We start from the raw sequence: 18,899 nt of genomic DNA on the forward strand, positions 1-18,899 counted from the left end.
TGGCTGGTAGATTTTTATTTATTTTAATCTTCCTGCCAGTGGCTGGTGGACCAAAAAGTTCCTTTTAGCAGTAACCTACAGTATACAATAGTTTGTTTATGAGGGTTTAATATGTATCTAGCTAGATATGTCTAGCTACTTTGATAAGTTATCATTGCTAAATGGTCTGTCTGCTTGTGATAACGTTACCTACCTAGCTAACGTTAGCTAGCTAACTAGCTACTGTGTGCATCTATAGCTAACACTTTTACAACACTAGCCAGATATAGCACCACATAGCCCGTAGCGTCTCTGGAACTACAGTATTCATTGCTGAAAGTCGTGAATTTCATGAACCACCTGAAGTTATTTCATCCCACAACTCCACTCGATTCTGCCTTCAGCTAACACGCGAGATTGCACAATATTGACGTCAGAAGCTTCTTCTTCTGTGGTGTTCATTGAGTGTGTCAGCCAACTTTAATGGCTCATTACCGCCAACTACTTGGCTAGTGTACTCACCAGTACTCAAGAGTCAAGGTCAAAGGCTGAGTTACTTTTCTAAACACGGATGGTAACATGTATTTACTCACACACGTTTTTTACTAAACTAATGCTGTTGATCATGTAGTGGTTCTACTGAGTTCTGTTGACGAGGGTTGATCAGTGATCAGGGTAGATCAGTGAGGACATCATTGTTATCAGAGCACATCTCCTTGATACCTCCAATTTGTAGAAGAAAGGTCCTGATATGGAGACAGCAGCCTATGTATCAGTAGGAGAAAGGTCCTGATATGGAGAGCAGCTTACTCAGCAGTTTAGGTCCAACAGTCCTTTGGATTAGGAGGAAGTGTGTGCTGGAGAGCAAATGAGTATTGGAGTCACAGAAGACAGAGAGAGAACGATTGGTAATGTACTCTCTAGTTTAACTGACTGGTAATGTACTCTAGTTTAACTGAATGGTAATGTACTCTCTAGTTTAACTGACTGGTAATGTACTCTAGTTTAACTGAATGGTAATGTACTCTCTAGTTTAACTGACTGGTAATGTACTCTCTAGTTTATCTGACTGGTAATGTACTCTCTAGTTTAACTGACTGGTAATGTACTGTCTAGTTTAACTGAATGGTAATGCACTCTCTAGTTTAACTGAATGGTAATGTACTCTCTAGTTTAACTGAATGGTAATGTACTCTCTAGTTTAACTGAATGGTAATGTACTCTCTAGTTTAACTGAATGGTAATGCACTCTCTAGTTTAACTGACTGGTAATGTACTGGTAATGTGCTATAGTTTAACTGGCTAGTAATGTACTCTATGGTTTCACTGACTTGTAATAACCTGGTAATGTATTCTATGGTTTAACTGGCTGGTAATGTACTATAGTTGAACGGCAGCGGTGTGGACTACAGGGTGATATGAATATCACTTGATATCTATGTAGCGCGTTTTTCTAATTCACATGCGATTTACTGATTGTGGTTGTTGTTTTTATTTATTTATTTTTATTTATTTCACCTTTATTTAACCAGGTAGGCCAGTTGAGAAGAAGTTCTCATTTACAACTGCGACCTGGTCAAGATAAAGCAAAGCAGTTTGACACAAACAACAACACAGAGTTAAACATGGAATAAACAAACATACAATCAATAATACAGTATAAAAATATATAAACAGCATATGCAAATGAGGTAGGATAAGGGAGGTATGGCAATAAATAGGCCATGGTGGCAAATTAATGACAATATATCAATTAAACACTGGAATGGTAGATGTGCTGAAGATGAATGTGCAAGTAGAGATACTGGGGTGCAAAGGAGCAAGATAAATAAATAAATAAATAAATACAGTATGGGGATGAGGTAGAGTGGATGGGCTATTTACAGATGAGCTATGTGCAGGTGCAGTGATCTGTGAGCTGCTCTGACAGCTGGTGCTTAAAGCTAGTGATGGAGATGTGAGTCTCCAGCTTCAGTGATTTTTGCAGTTCGTTCCAGTTATTGGCAGCAGAGAACTGGAAGGAGAGGCGGCCAAATTAAGAATTGGCGTTGGAGGTGACCAGTGTGATATACCTGCTGGAGCGCGTGCTACGGGTGGGTGCTGCTATGGTGACCAGTGAGCTGAGTTAAGGCGGCGCTTTACTGACTAGTAATGTACTAGTAATGTACTAGTAATGTGTTAGTAATGTGCTCTCTAGTTTAACTGACTGGTAATGTACTCTCTAGTTTAACTGAATGGTAATATACTCTCTAGTTTAACTGGTTGGTAATGTACTCTCTAGTTTAACTGACTGGTAATGTATTCTCTAATTTAACTGAATGGTAATATACTCTCTAGTTTAACTGACTGGTAATGTACTCTCTAATTTAACTGGTTGGTAATGTACTCTCTAGTTTAACTGACTGGTAATGTACTCTCTAGTTTAACTGGCTGGTAATGTACTCTCTAGTTTAACTGAATGGTAATGTACTCTCTAGTTTAACTGGCCGGTAATGTACTCTCTAGTTTAACTGACTGGTAATGTACTCTCTAGTTTAACTGGCTGGTAATGTACTCTCTAGTTTAACTGACTGGTAATGTACTCTCTAGTTTAACTGACTGGTAATACTGTATACTCTCTAACTTAACTGGAATAATAACAATAACAATAATAGTGACAATAATAATACATTGTAAATATACAAAGAGGTTCAAAAATATTTGGACAGTTTTGGCTCTGTACTTTGGATTTGAAATGACTGAGGTTAAAGGCCCAGTGCTGTCAAAAACTTGAATTTCTTTTGTATTATATATACAGGGTATTCAGAAAGTATTCAGACCGCTTGACTTTTTCTACATTTTGATACCTTACAGCCTTATTCTAAAATGGATTAAATAGTTTTTCCCCCTCATCAATCTACACACAATACCCCATAATGACATCACAATACCCCATAATGACATCACAATACCCCATAATGACATCACAATACCCCATAATGACAAAGCAAAAAGAGGTTTTTAGAAATGTTTGCAAATGTATTGTCGTGACGTGGCCTTTTCTGGGTATAGATCATGGCATCCCTCTCTCCCTCCTACACCCATGTTCTATTATCTCAGGTCGTAAATTCCTGGAGGAGACTCTCTCCCCCTGGCCATGCAGAAAGAGAGACACATAGATAGAACAAAGGAGTTCACATGGTGAACTCCTAAATCCCCAAAATGGGAATTTGATACAAAGGTCCACTTGTGAGAAGGTGGAGATGGTTCGTGGACACTTAAGGAATGGGTATGACGAGTGTGTTTCATTTGGTGACCTCAGAGAGGACAGGAAACACACATAACTATATCTCTGAATATGTACATTTCTCCATTATGGGGTTTGCATCTAATTCTTGTAGAAAATGAATGAGTAAAGATGAAACTATTTGTGAAATGATGTAAGGTGATATTAAAGCTTTAATGAAAGATAATTGTATTCCATTCAAAGTTTAACTAAGTCATTGGCCCGCCCCCGTGAGCATAGACATGATCTGGCGTCATAGACCCGCCTTTTCTATTGTTATGAATAAAAACCCCTCCTGAGGAAATCCTCTTTAGCCCACTCGTACCTCGATGGACACTGAGGGGGCACAGGTTGAGTTTAGACCACAAAAATCTCAGTTTAAGCTAAGGTTGCAATGGCTGTTGAATTCCTAACCATACCATGTGGAGCATTGGCTACACGGTGGGAAATGGTTGAACTCTGAGACTATCGATCCCGACAGAATAAGAGAAAATCTTAGATACTAATTACTAGTCTGCAGCTATAAATTATGTCAACCTGGGATGCGAAGACCGACAACTGCCGAAACATCTATTCTATGAGAACATTTCTGAATGGTACTCTGAAGTATCCATTCTAACCATGAAATACTTTGATCTTCAGGGAAGCAGAGAGAGACGATGATGAACTGACTCCAACAACTGACGATTCCAACAGAGATCACGACGACACACTGGGCATAAATATATATTGATTGCAATTATTCCCGAATGTGTGAGCGTTCATGTGCAAAGGATTAGCATTTCAATTAATATAATTATTAACTGTGTGTAGTGAGCCCTCTGTTCTTTCCCGCCTGTTTTCAGTCCACACCCACTTCCCTCTGTCCACCAAGCCGTCATATCAGTTTAGCCCACTAGGGAACCTCCCATATAATTTCCTTGTAACCATATCTACTGTGTTTGTTTATGCATTTCTGTGATTATTTAGTTAGTTAGTAAATAAATGATTAAGACAATTGGTGTATGGATGATTCATAGTAAAAGCTGGGTTTGTGCAGATAACTAACAATTTACGACATTTGGAATGAGACTAACGTGAGGTAAAGAATAATTCATTAATCAGAAGACTAATTGATCAGATATTAAAAGTATAACTTTGTAATCTGAAGATGTTCCTTGGTGCCCCGACTTCCTAGTTAATTACATTTACATGATTAGTTTAATCATGTAATAATAATTACAGAGAATTGATTTGATAAAATAACAGTCTTCACTTTAATGGTGCCAAAGACACGACCGTATAATAAAAAAATTTAATACAAAAATATCACATTTACATAACTTTTCAGACCCTTTACTCAGTAGTTTGTTGAAGCACCTTTGGCAGCGATTACAGCCTTGAGTCTTCTTGGGTATGACGCTACAAGCCCGGCACGCTTGTATTTGGGGAGTTTCACCCATTCTTCTCTTCAGATCCTCTGTCAGGTTGGATGGGGAGCGTCGCTGCACAGCTATTTTCAAGTCTCTCCAGAGATGTCCGATCGGGTTCAAGTCCGGGCTCTGGCTGGGCCACTCAAGGACATTCAGAAATTTGTGCCGAAGCCACACCTGCGTTGTCTTGGCTGTGTGCTGAGGGTCGTTGTCCTGTTGGAAGGTGAACCCTTGCCCAGGCCTAAGGTCCTGAGCGCTCTGGAGCAGGTTTTCATCAAGGATCGCTTTGTACTATGCTCCATTCATCTTTCCCTCGATCCTGACATCATGATGCTGCCACCACCATGCTTCACCGTAGGGATGGTGCCAGGTTTCCTCCAGACGTGATGCTTGGCATTCAGGCCAAAGAGTTCAATATTGGTTTCATCAGACCAGAGAATCTTGTTTCTCATGGCCTGAGAGTCCTTTAGGTGTCTTTTGGCAAACTCCAAGCGGGCTGTCATGTGCTTTTTACTGGGGAGTGGCATCCGTCTGGCCACTCTACTATAAAGACCGGATTGGTGGAGTGCTACAGAGATGGTTGTCCTTCTGGAAGGTCCACCCATCTCCACAGAGGAACTCTGGAGCTCTGTCAGGGTGACCATCGGGTTATTGGTCACCTGCCTGGCCAAGGCTCTTTTCCCCTGATTGCTCAGTTTGACCAGGATGCCAGCTCTAGGAAGAGTCTTGGTGGAACCAAACGTTTTCCATTTAAGAAAGAGGCCACTATGTTCTTGGGGACCTTCAATGCAGAATTGTTTTGGTAAAATTCCCCAGATCTGTGCCACGACACAATCCTGTCTCGGAGCTTGGTTATGCTCTGACATGCAATGTCAACTGTGGGACCTTATAGAGACAGGTGTGTGCCTTTCCTAATTATGTCCAATCAATTGAATGTACCACAGGTGGACTCGAACAGCTTACTACACAACATACACTTAGTATTACTTTCTTAGCTACAGTATACATATCTCCCTGGCATATTACATCATTTATGCAGCAGCATACAAGACATTTTTGGACTCACCCTGTACTGTGCTCACTTGAAAAGGAAGGTGGCGTGGCGGTCCTTTGTGGGAAAATGTCATAATCAACCTTTGTCATCATAGTCTGGCATTCTCTAGATTTATGGTGCTTTCAAGACAACTGGGAACTGAATAAAAACAAGGTTGAATCATGACGTCAGTGATCTTCAGGTCAGAGCTCTAGAAAGAGGCCCGAGTTCCCGACTTGCAATTCTGAGTTGGATGACCGTCAGAATGTATTTTTCCAGTCGGAGCTCGTTTTTTTCTGAGTTCCCAGAACAAGTTGTCTTGAACTCACTGATGTCAGATTTCCCAGTTCTGAGTTTCCATTTGTTTTGAGCTCGGTAGAAGTCGTGCTGGATTGACAGCAAGGCCAATGTTGAATGTTTATCCGTTTAAGCTTGGAAAACAGACCCTTAAACCCAGACTTGGGACCAAAGACCCACTCCACTGAATAGCAGGCTAGTGATTGCTTTGCATTGCTTGCAGTTAGCCACTGATTCCTTCCAAACCACTAATTTTTGAACTAACGATTTCCAACTTGTTGTGTAATGTTTGTCCAATGGCCGTTGAGCACCGATATGTTTTATCTATAAATTCTCATCATTAATTCTCTTCATATGACAAGGATTGAAAAGGATTTGCTTGTAGATTGTCGACTTGATTCGTGATGATGACTGCTAGTTTGCTAGCTAAGATTTTGAAAGTATGATGTTGACATGATTAGTACAATCAAAGCTAGTGTAGATATAACGTGATTTGACGTCATTTTATCTGTGGCCAATGATTTTGAGCCTTCTTGGATGGACACTTCTAATGTAACTCTATGGCAGCACCCAAGGGGGCTTGAATGTTCAAGCTCTACCCTTTTGAATTTGGTGGTGACGTAGTGTCCCCATGAGTGACAGAACACTGAGCCAATCACGGCGCATCTAGAGAACATTACCAACCCCTACGCTCCATATTTTCCGCTGGTTGCCCCACCACCACAGAAAGCACTGAGCTAGGCTGAAACACCTGCATTTTGGAGCTTAACCCAACGTCAACAGTGAAGAGGTGACTCTGGGATGCTTGCCTTCTAGGCAGAGTTCCTCTGTCCAGTGTCTGTGTTATTTTGCCCATCTTCATCTTTTATTTTTATTGGCCAGTCTGAGATATTGCTTTTTCTTTGAAACTCTGCCTAGAATGCCAGCATCCCGGAGTCGCCTCTTCACTGTTGACGTTGAGAATGATGTTTTGCTGGTACTATTTTTAATGAAGCTGCCAGTTGAGGACTTGTGAGGCGTCTGTTTCTCAAACTAGACACTCTAATGTACTTGTCCTCTTGCTCAGTTGGGCACCGGGGCCTCCCACCCCTCTTTCTATTCTGGTTAGAGCCAGTTTGCGCTGTTCTGTGAAGGGAGCGTTGTACGAGATCTTCAGTTTTTTGGAAATTTCTCACATGGAATAGCCTTCATTTCTCAGAACAAGAATAGACTGACGAGTTTCAGAAGAAAGTTATTTGTTTCTGGCCATTTTGAGCCTGCAATTGAACCCACAAATGCTGATGCTCCAGATACTCAACTAGTCTAAAGAAGGCCCGTTTTATTGCTTCTTTAATCAGGACAACAGTTTTCACCTGTGCTAACATAATTGCAAAAGGGTTTTCTAATGATCAATTAGCCTTTTTCAATTATAAACTTGGATTAGCTAACACAACGTGCCATTGGAACACAGGAGTGATGGTTGCTGATAATGGGCCCCTGTACACCTATGCAAATATTCCATAAAAAATCTGCCATTTCCAGCTAGAATAGTAATTTTCAACATTAACAATGTCTACACTGTATTTCTGATCAATTTGATGTTCATTTAATGGACAAAAAATGCTTCTTTAATGGACAAAAAATGCTTTCTAAGTGACCCCAAACGAACGGTAGTATATACTGTACATATGATGGGATGTATAGACATTATAGACAGTATGTGGATATAATATGTTGTATATCTGTAGAATATGTAGGACAGAATAGTATATGTACAGCAATAGTTAAATAGAATACAGTATATACATATGAAATGAGTACAACAGTATGTAAACATTATTAAAGTGACCTGTGTTCCATGGCTATGTAAATAGGGCGGCAGCCTCTAAAGGTGCATGGTAGTGTAACCAGGTGGTAGCCGGCTAGTGACAGTGACTAAATTCAGGTCAGAGTACTGGGCAGAGGCTGGCTAGTGGTGACTATTTAACAGTCTGATGGCCTTGAGATAACAGCTGTTTTTCAGTCTCAGTATAATTATTCATGTTTACTGGCTACTTGTACTGTTTTTGAATGGAGCTGGTGGTCTAAGCCAATAATGAGTATATACTGTATGTGGTCTATCTCTGTTGTGATTGGCCTCTGTGACTTAATGCTGTCTTCCCAGAACAAACTATTAGGTCTGTTATTACATTGCCGTTGTGTTACCACTGTATTAACACTGTCTGTCTCTCTCCCTCTCTCTCAGAGGGAGGAATGCTATGGCGGTGTCTCAGAGTAGTGTTAGTACGTGGAGCAGTAAGCAGGTGTCTGGCTGGCTGAAGCAGGAGGGGTTTGGGCAGTATGTGGAGCTGCTGTGTTCTAAACATCGTGTGGATGGCCCCAGCCTGCTGACTCTAAGGGAGGCTGACCTGCGTGAACCCCCTCTGAGCCTCACTGTGCTGGGGGACATCAAGAGGCTGGCCCTGGCCCTGCGGAGGCTCCAAATACAGAACCAGAAGCAAATGGAGGAGCTGGGGATAGGGTTAGGGGGATTAGGGGCTGCTGCTGGGGGGGACAGGGCCTGTCACGAGGAAGACTGGGGGGATCACAGGGCTGACAGGCGGTGTAATAGAGGAGATTGTGTGTGTAACGGGGCAGGGCGCCGTCAGGTGGATTGTGGGGTCTCAGGGTCATGGTCAGGGTCGCGACCCCGGTCAGGGATGGCGTTAGAAGAAGACCAGTGCCACATTCACTCCACTGGGGACAGGAAGTGCCTTCTAGGGCGTCTGGACCCAGAGCTGTGGAAGACAGTAGTCAGCTCTGTTTACGTCATGCTCGTCTTCGGATTTACCTCCTTCGTCATGGTGATCGTCCACGACCGCGTTCCCGATATGACAATTTACCCGCCACTGCCCGACATCTTCCTGGATAGGTGAGTCTGACCTTTAACCTCTAACCCCTGACCTCTAATCCCACTGCCAGACATTTTCCTGAATAGGTGAGCTAGACCTCTAACCTCTGACCTCACATTATTATTCCAACGTTATTATTCTCTTTTTCTCTGACAGTGTACCCAGAATCCCTTGGGCTTTTGCGATGGCGGAGGCTTGTGGTTTAATCCTAGTTTACATCTTCCTGTTGGTGCTACTACTACACAAACACAGGTACTACTGCACTACTACTACTACTACTACTACTACAACTAGACAAACATGTGTACTACTGCAATACTACTACTACTACTACTACTACTACTACTACTACTACTGCTACTTCAGCTCCTACTACTGCTACTTCAGCTACTACTACTGCTGCTGCTACTACTACTACTACTGCTACTTCAGCTACTGCTACTTCAGTTACTACTACTGCTACTTCAGTTACTACTTCAGCTACTACTGCTGCTACTACTACTACTACTACTACTACTGCTACTGATACTACTGCTACTGCTACTACTGCTACTTCAGCTACTACTACTACTGCTACTTCAGCTACTACTACTACTACTTCTGCTACTACTACTACTACTTCTGCTACTACTACTACTGCTACTTCAGCTACTACTACTGCTGTACTTCTCTCTCTCTCTAGGTCTATCATATTGAGGTCTCTCTCTCTCTCTAGGTCTATCATATTGAGGTCACTCTCTCTCTAGGTCTATCATATTGAGGTCTCTCTCTCTCTCTCTAGGTCTATCATATTGAGGTCTCTCTCTCTCTAGGTCTATCATATTGAGGTCTCTCTCTCTCTCTCTAGGTCTATCATATTGAGGTCTCTCTCTCAGTCTATCATATTGAGGTGTCTCTCTATCTACGTCTATAATATGTCTTTCTCTCTCTCTCTCTCTAGGTCTATCATATTGAGGTCTCTCTCTCTAGGTCTACCATATTGAGGTCTCTCTCTCTCTCTCTAGGTCTATCATATTGAGGTCTCTCTCTCTCTCTCTAGGTCTATCATATTGAGGTCTCTCTCTCTCTCTCTAGGTCTATCATATTGAGGTCTCTCTCTCTCTCTCTAGGTCTATCATATTGAGGTCTCTCTCTCTCTAGGTCTATCATATTGAGGTCTCTCTCTCTCTCTCTAGGTCTATCATATTGAGGTCTCTCTCTCTCTCTCTCTAGGTCTATCATATTGAGGTCTCTCTCTCTCTAGGTCTATCATATTGAGGTCTCTCTCTCTCTAGGTCTATCATATTGAGGTCTCTCTCTCTCTCTCTAGGTCTATCATATTGAGGTGTCTCTCTACAGTGCCTTGCGAAAGTATTCGGCCCCCTTGAACTTTGCGACCTTTTGCCACATTTCAGGCTTCAAACATAAAGATATAAAACTGTATTTTTTTGTGAAGAATCAACAACAAGTGGGACACAATCATTAAGTGGAATGACATTTATTGGATATTTTAAACTTTTTTAACAAATCAAAAACTTAAAAATTGGGCGTGCAAAATTATTCAGCCCCCTTAAGTTAATACTTTGTAGCGCCACCTTTTGCTGCGATTACAGCTGTAAGTCGCTTGGGGTATGCCTCTATCAGTTTTGCACATCGAGAGACTGAAATTTTTTCCCATTCCTCCTTGCAAAACAGTTCGAGCTCAGTGAGGTTGGATGGAGAGCATTTGTGAACAGCAGTTTTCAGTTCTTTCCACAGATTCTCGATTGGATTCAGGTCTGGACTTTGACTTGGCCATTCTAACACCTGGATATGTTTATTTTTGAACCATTCCATTGTAGATTTTGCTTTATGTTTTGGATCATTGTCTTGTTGGAAGACAAATCTCCGTCCCAGTCTCAGGTCTTTTGCAGACTCCATCAGGTTTTCTTCCAGAATGGTCCTGTATTTGGCTCCATCCATCTTCCCATCAATTTTAACCATCTTCCCTGTCCCTGCTGAAGAAAAGCAGGCCCAAACCATGATGCTGCCACCACCATGTTTGACAGTGGGGATGGTGTGTTCAGCTGTGTTGCTTTTACGCCAAACATAACGTTTTGCATTGTTGCCAAAAAGTTCAATTTTGGTTTCATCTGACCAGAGCACCTTCTTCCACATGTTTGGTGTGTCTCCCAGGTGGCTTGTGGCAAACTTTAAACAACACTTTTTATGGATATCTTTAAGAAATGGCTTTCTTCTTGCCACTCTTCCATAAAGGCCAGATTTGTGCAATATACGACTGATTGTTGTCCTATGGACAGAGTCTCCCACCTCAGCTGTAGATCTCTGCAGTTCATCCAGAGTGATCATGGGCCTCTTGGCTGCATCTCTGATCAGTATTCTCCTTGTATGAGCTGAAAGTTTAGAGGGACAGCCAGGTCTTTTTAGATTTGCAGTGGTCTGATACTCCTTCCATTTCAATATTATCGCTTGCACAGTGCTCCTTGGGATGTTTAAAGCTTGGGAAATCTTTTTGTATCCAAATCCGGCTTTAAACTTCTTCACAACAGTATCTTGGACCTGCCTGGTGTGTTCCTTGTTCTTCATGATGCTCTCTGCGCTTTTAATGGACCTCTGAGACTATCACAGTGCAGGTGCATTTATACGGAGACTTGATTACACACAGGTGGATTGTATTTATCATCATTAGTCATTTAGGTCAACATTGGATCATTCAGAGATCCTCACTGAACTTCTGGAGAGAGTTTGCTGCACTGAAAGTAAAGGGGCTGAATAATTTTGCACGCCCAATTTTTCAGTTTTTGATTTGTTAAAAAAGTTTGAAATATCCAATAAATGTCGTTCCACTTCATGATTGTGTCCCACTTGTTGTTGATTCTTCACAAAAAAATACAGTTTTATATCTTTATGTTTGAAGCCTGAAATGTGGCAAAAGGTCGCAAAGTTCAAGGGGGCCGAATACCTTCGCAAGGCACTGTATCTACGTCTATAATATGTCTTTCTCTCTCTCTCTCTCTAGGTCTATCATATTGAGGTCTCTCTCTCTCTCTCTAGGTCTATCATATTGAGGTCTCTCTCTCTCTAGGTCTATCATATTGAGGTCTCTCTCTCTCTCTCTAGGTCTATCATATTGAGGTCTCTCTCTCTCGGTCTATCATATTGAGGTGTCTCTCTATCTACGTCTATAATATGTCTTTCTCTCTCTCTCTCTCTAGGTCTATCATATTGCGGCGTCTGTGTTCTCTGATTGGAACAGTGTTTCTGCTGCGTTGCGTCACCATGTTTGTTACCTCCCTCTCTGTACCTGGACAACATCTACAGTGCTCCAGTAAGGTGGGATACACATACTAACACACCCAGACTACCTGATGACTGGGTGATTATAGGGCAGAGTCTGATGACTGGGTGATTACTGGACACAATGTTCACATCATTGCTAACTGTGTGTGTGTGTGTGTGTGTGTGTGTGTGTGTGTGTGTGTGTGTGTGTGTGTGTGTGTGTGTGTGTGTGTGTGTGTGTGTGTGTGTGTGTGTGTGTATATATATGTATATATATATATATATAGATGTATGGTGATACGTGGTCTAAGGTCCAGAGGGTGTTAGCTATATGGAGTGGCTTTGGCATGACGCTGAATGGAGTGGATACCTGTGGAGATTACATGTTCTCTGGTCACACTGTGGTACTCACCATACTCAACTTCTTCATCACAGAGTGTGAGTCGTACTCTGTGTGTGTGTGTGTGTGTGTGCAACAAAAACATTTGTCACAAGTGCTGATTAACAACATGCCCTACTAGAGATCAGAGAGGGATATTATAATGCCTGATTATATACTGTATATCCTGTATATTTCCTGTAGATACTCCTCGTAGCTGGCACCTGATCCATACCATCTCCTGGGTACTGAATCTGTTTGGTATCTTCTTCATCCTGGCGGCTCATGAGCACTACTCCATAGATGTGTTCATAGCTTTCTACATCACCACCAGACTGTTCCTGTATTACCACACTCTGGCCAACACCAGGGCCTTCCAACACAGCCGCCGTGCTCGGATCTGGTTTCCCATGTTCTCCTTCTTCGAGTGTAACGTCAACGGTCCTGTACATAACCAGTACAACTGGCCCTTTAGTGGGCCTGCCTGTATGAAGACACTGATTGGATAACACAACGCAGCACACACACACAAAGGTAGGGTTAGGCTTTAGTTAGTGTCAGGGTTCAATTGGCCAGATTTTAACTCCAACCTGGGGAATTAACTATGTTCTAGATTCTAAAGAATTGCATATTGTACTTTCAGTAATATACAGATAATGTATGGCTAGCAGTAGATATTGAGCTGTGTATAATGTATGGCTAGCAGTAGATATTGAGCTGTGTATAATGTATGGCTAGCAGTAGATATTGAGCTGTGTTTAATGTATGGCTAGCAGTAGATATTGAGCTGTGTTTAATGTATGGCTAGCAGTAGATATTGAGCTGTGTATAATGTATGGCTAGCAGTAGATATTGAGCTGTGTTTAATGTATGGCTAGCAGTAGATATTGAGCTGTGTATAATGTATGGCTAGCAGTAGATATTGAGCTGTGTATAATGTATGGCTAGCAGTAGATATTGAGCTGTGTTTAATGTATGGCTAGCAGTAGCTATTGAGCTGTGTTTAATGTATGGCTAGCAGTAGATATTGAGCTGTGTATAATGTATGGCTAGCAGTAGATATTGAGCTATGTATAATGTATGTTGTTTATTGATGAGTTTAATCAGTTAGCTGTGTGGTAGTGTATGTAGCTGGCCATATTTAATGTATTGGAATCTGTGCTTCATTAACATCATGTATGTACACTGAGTGTACTAGACATTAGGACTCTTTCCACGACATAGACTGACCAGGTGAATCAAGGTGAAAGTATTGATGTCACTTGTTAAATCCACTTCAATTATTGTAGATGAAGGAGAGGAGACAGGTTAAAGAAGGATTTTTAAGCCTTGAGACAATTGAGACTTGGAATATGTATGTGTGCCATTGAGGGTGAATGGGAAAGACAAAATATTTAAGTGCCTTTGAATAGGGTATGGTAGTAGGTGCCAGGCGCACTGGTTTGAGTGTGTCAAGAACTGCAACGCTGCTGGGTTTTTCACACTCAACAGTCCTACCACCCAAAGAACATTCAGCCAATGGGTCATTGATGAAAGAGGACAGAGAAAGCTGTGCAGAGCAACAGATGGGCTACAGTTAGTCAACTGACAGTCCAGTACAGCTGCCCAAAGACCCATATAATAATGCACAACTTGTCGTACCTTGACACAACCTTACAGAGTTCCAATTCTTTAAAAAAAATAAATGCGTTTGCAGTGAGCTAAGGAACAAAAATGCTGGACACTGGAGAATTGGAAAAACATTTCCTGGTCTGATGAATCCCGGTTCCTGCTGTTTCACTCTGATGGGAGGACTAGGGTATGGAGAATACCATGAGTACATGTATCCATCATGTTGTGATGGGAGGACTAGGGTATGGAGAATACCATGAGTACATCATGTTGTGATGGGAGGACTAGGGTATGGAGAATACCATGAGTACATCATGTTGTGATGGGAGGACAAGGGTATGGAGAATACCATAAGTACATCATGTTGTGATGGGAGGACTAGGGTATGGAGAATACCATGAGTACATCATGTTGTGATGGGAGGACTAGGGTATGGAGAATACCATGAGTACATCATGTTCTGATGGGAGGACTAGGGTATGGAGAATACCATGAGTACATGTATCCATCATGTTGTTATGGGAGGACTAGGGTATGGAGAATACCATGAGTACATGTATCCATCATGTTGTGATGGGAGGACTATGGTATGGAGAATACCATGAGTACATCATGTTGTGATGGAAGGACTAGGGTATGGAGAATACCATGAGTACATGCATCCATGTCGCGTGCCAACATTGCAGCTTGTTGGTATGATGGTGTGGGTGTGTTTTCAGGACACACATTGGACCCCTTGGTAAAAGTGGAGCAATGTTTGAATGCCACAGGATATCTGAACATCATTGCCAATCAGGTGCATCCCTTCATGGCAGCAGTGTATCCATCTGCAAATATATTTTTTTCAGCCCCATGCCACAAGGCTAGGATTGGTTCCACAAACATGACAGTGAATTCAGCTTATTGCAGTGGTCTGCCCAGTCCCCAGATGTCAAACAAACTGAGCATCTGTGGGATGAGATGGAACGAGCTATTAAGTGTAGAGATCCAAACCCTCCAACTTGATACAACTATGGGAAGCATTGGAGATAACATGGGCCAGCATCCCTGTGGAACGATTCCGCCACCTTTTAGAGTCCATGCCCGAGGAATTGTGGCTGTTCTGAGGACAAAAGCGAGTGCAACTCAATATTGGGAAAGTATTCCTAATGTTTTGTGCACTCAGTGTATGTTTCAGTTCATTTATTGATTTTTAAAAACATGTATTTTTAATTTAACTAGGCAAGTCAGTTAAGAACAAATTCTGATTTACAATGATGGCCTACCCCAGCCAAACCCGGTGTAACAAGTGCGCTGAGAGTCGGGAAGCAAGTTTAGGGAGTGAGTGTTTTACTAAATAAAAGAAACAATGAACACGAAACACAAACAACGCACCGACATGAAAACAGTGTCAGTAACACCTGAGGAAAGAACCAAGGGGAATTACAGATATAGGGAAGATAATCAAGGAGGTGATGGAGTCCAGGTGAGTGTCATGAGGCGCAGGTCATGAGGTGCAGGTCATGAGGCGCAGACGATGGTGACAGGTGTGCGGGATAATCAGCAGCCTGATGACCTAGAGGCCGGAGAGGGAGTGTACATGACACCCGGATGAATGCTGAGTCAATTATGCACCGCCCTATGGGACTCCCAATCACAGCCGGATGTGATACAGCCTGGATTCAAACCAGGGACTGCAGTGACACCTCTTGTACTGAGATGCCAGGCCTTAGACCGCTGCACCACTCAGGAGCTCTGATACTTGTTTTGTTGTTGATGAATAATTGTTTGTAATGCAGAAATGATTTTACTAGTAGCAGGGCATAAGAAGGGTTAGAACCATACTAAGTTTACAACGGAACACAACCTAAGTAATCCATATCCTGTTTACAATTCTATTGGACACTAGATCCTGTTCTATTGGACACTAGATCCTGTTCTGTTGTTCTATTGGACACTAGATCCTGTTCTGTTGTTCTATTGGACACTAGATGCTGTTCTGTTGTTCTATTGGACACTAGATCCTGTTCTATCGGACACTAGATCCTGTCCTGTTGTTCTATTGGACACTAGATCCTGTTCTATTGGACACTAGATCCTGTTCTGTTGTTCTATTGGACACTAGATCCTGTTCTATTGGACACTAGATCCTGTTCTGTTGTTCTATTGGACACTAGATCCTGTTCTATTGGACACTAGATCCCGTTCTGTAGTTCTATTGGACACCAGATCCTGTTCTATCGGACACTAGATGCTGTTCTGTTGTTCTTTTTGACAGTAGATCCTGTTGTGTTGTTCTATTGGACAAAATACCCTGTTCTGTTGTATGTTACATGTATGTTTTGTTCGATAATGTGCATATTTATATCCATAAATCTCAGTTCACATTGGCGCGTTACGTGCAGTAATGTTTTGATTCTAAAACATCTGGGGATTTTGCAGAAATACTCATAATAAACATTGATAAAAGATACAAGTGTTATTCACAGAATTAAAGATAGACTTCTCCTTAATGCAACCGCTGTGTCAGATTTCAATAAAACTTTACGGAAAAGCATAATCTGAGAACGGCGCTCAGAGCCCAAACCAGCCAGAGGAATATCCGCCATTTTGGAGTCAACAGAAGTTAGAAATAACACTATAAGTATTCACTTACCTTTGATGATCTTCATCAGACGGCACTCCCAGGAATCCCAGTTCGACAATAAATGACTGATTTGTTCCATAAAGTCCATCATTTATGTCCAAATAGCCACTTGTTGTTAGCGTGTTCAGCCCAGTAATCCATCTTCATGAGGCGCAAGCACTTTGTCCAGACAAAAACTCGAAAAGTTCCATTACAGTCCTTTAGAAACATGTCAAACGATGTATGGAATCAATCGTTAGGACGTTTTTAACATAAAACATCAATAATGTTCCAACCAGAGGATTCCTATGTCTGAAGAAAAGCACTGGAACGAGAGGTAACTCTGTCGGGAGCGTGCGTCATGAGACCAAGGCACTCTGCCAGACCACTGACTCAAAGAGCTCTCATGAGCCCCTCCTTTATAGTAGAATCCTCATTCAAGTTTCTAAAGACGGTTGACATCTAGTGGAAGCCATAGGAAGTGCAACTCTATCCATATCCCACTGTGTATTCGGTAGGCCAAGCTTTGAAAAACTACAATCCTCAGATGTCCCACTTCCTGGTTGGATTTTTCTCAGGTTTTCGCCTGCCATATGAGTTCTGTTATACTCACAGACATCATTCAAAAAGATTTAGAAACTTCAGAGTGTTTTCTATCCAATACTAATAATAATATGCATATATTAACATCTGGGACAGAGGAGGAGGCAGTTCACTCTGGGCACGCTATTCATCCAAAAGTGAAAATGCTGCCCCCTATCCCAAAAGAGTTATAAAGTGTTTCCCCAGTCCACCTGACTGTGCTGCTGCTCCAGTTTCAACTGTTCTGCCTTATTATTATTTGACCATGCTGGTCATTTATGAACATTTGAACATCTTGGCCATGTTCTGTTATAATCTCCACCCGGCACAGCCAGAAGAGGACTGGCCACCCCACATAGCCTGGTTCCTCTCTAGGTTTCTTCCTAGGTTTTGGCCTTTCTAGGGAGTTTTTCCTAGCCACCGTGCTTCTACACCTGCATTGCTTGCTGTTTGGGGTTTTAGGCTGGGTTTCTGTACAGCACTTTGAGATATCAGCTGATGTACGAAGGGCTATATAAATAAATTTGATTTGATTTGATTTGTTTCTAAAATTCCCTATGGGAAAAATGAATGATGGAAAAAGTGATTGGAACCATTTCCCTGTTTGACCTCTAGGTTTTATGGGTATTATAACACCTCCATTCTATAGGAATGAATGGAATTTTACAGCATTTCATTTAAATGTTTCAATGACAAAATGACATGTTTTTAAGTAGTTTTTTGTAGTAGGGACAGTAACATTAGTATTTAAAAAATATATATATACTTTATGGAAAATGTTTGTATATTTTCTTTAAATGTTTAGCTCACGTAATATCATTTTAAAGTAATAAGGTGTCTGTAATATAATGAGCGAGGCAAAAACAATTGTAGACATTAGTAAATGCATTTCTTTATCTCCCAATGATGGGGGAACACAAAGATGGAGGCGCGGCGGCTATAAAAAAAGTGCCCTCTTCTCATCATCTAGTGTATATGTAATATATATGTATATATATGTATATATATGTTTGTTACCCGTGGAAACAGCTTGGAAGACGATGACCACAAATGTAAAATCCTCAAAAGTTTCAGTGATAAAGCAGCACTGCTCTGTCAACAGAACTCGGTGCTTATTATCGGATGTATTAGGTTATGAAATCTGTCTTTTTGTATATAATGTTAATATGTTTGAGAAAGACCCCACTGAACGATTCAGAACATGAATAATTATATTTGTATTGATAAAATGTATTGTATAACATAAGGAAGTGAAATGTCATCACCAAATCGTATTTTCACCCTGCAGAGTGGGTGGACACCCTGAGTACTGTAGGACCAGTATATTGTATTTCCATTTGGTTTCACTCATCTACTTCAAAGTGTTTGTGTCGCCTACTGAAATAACAAACTAATTATGTTGATTTGAAACTTAGCCTTACTTCCTTGGTCAATAAAGGAGGGGTTGATGCACAAGTCGTGTAGAAATGTTTGTTGGGCTGGCATAGAATAGTTTCTTAAACACACAACAGATTTGATTCAACACTTTAGCCAGGGACACAGCCTGTGATTTACTCTGTCCATTAATGCTGTTTTGAACAGTGTTGCTTTGCAGTAACATGCCTATAG

At 41.5% G+C, this 18,899-nt stretch overlaps 1 protein-coding gene across 1 annotated transcript; it reads left to right on the forward strand.

Annotated features, from left to right (window-relative positions):
- The first annotated feature begins 586 nt into the window (after positions 1–586).
- Positions 587–16,554, forward strand: LOC110491242 (sphingomyelin synthase-related protein 1). Its single transcript, XM_090201629.1, has 6 exons — positions 587–887; positions 8,211–8,876; positions 9,013–9,108; positions 12,051–12,168; positions 12,402–12,552; positions 12,698–16,554. The coding sequence occupies exons 2-6, from the start codon at positions 8,224–8,226 to the stop codon at positions 13,000–13,002; spliced, it is 1,323 nt and encodes a 440-aa protein (XP_090057755.1). The 5' UTR covers positions 587–887; positions 8,211–8,223; the 3' UTR covers positions 13,003–16,554.
- The last annotated feature ends 2,345 nt before the right edge of the window (positions 16,555–18,899 follow it).

Source organism: Oncorhynchus mykiss, chromosome 16, assembly GCF_057628025.1.
Source record: "Oncorhynchus mykiss isolate SJ-2025 chromosome 16, ASM5762802v1, whole genome shotgun sequence".
Classification (NCBI taxonomy): Eukaryota; Metazoa; Chordata; class Actinopteri; order Salmoniformes; family Salmonidae; genus Oncorhynchus; species Oncorhynchus mykiss.

What these genes read in the sequence shown, in the direction of transcription:
- LOC110491242 (XM_090201629.1), top strand. Translation starts at nt 8,224, where the DNA reads ATGGCGGTGTCTCAGAGTAGTGTTAGTACGTGGAGCAGTAAGCAGGTG. An exon ending in CTACTACTACACAAACACAG is followed by an intron (nt 9,109 to 12,050) that starts GTACTACTGCAC and finishes CTCTCTCTCTAG; the next exon opens with GTCTATCATATTGCGGCGTC. An exon ending in ATCTACAGTGCTCCAGTAAG is followed by an intron (nt 12,169 to 12,401) that starts GTGGGATACACA and finishes ATATATATATAG; the next exon opens with ATGTATGGTGATACGTGGTC.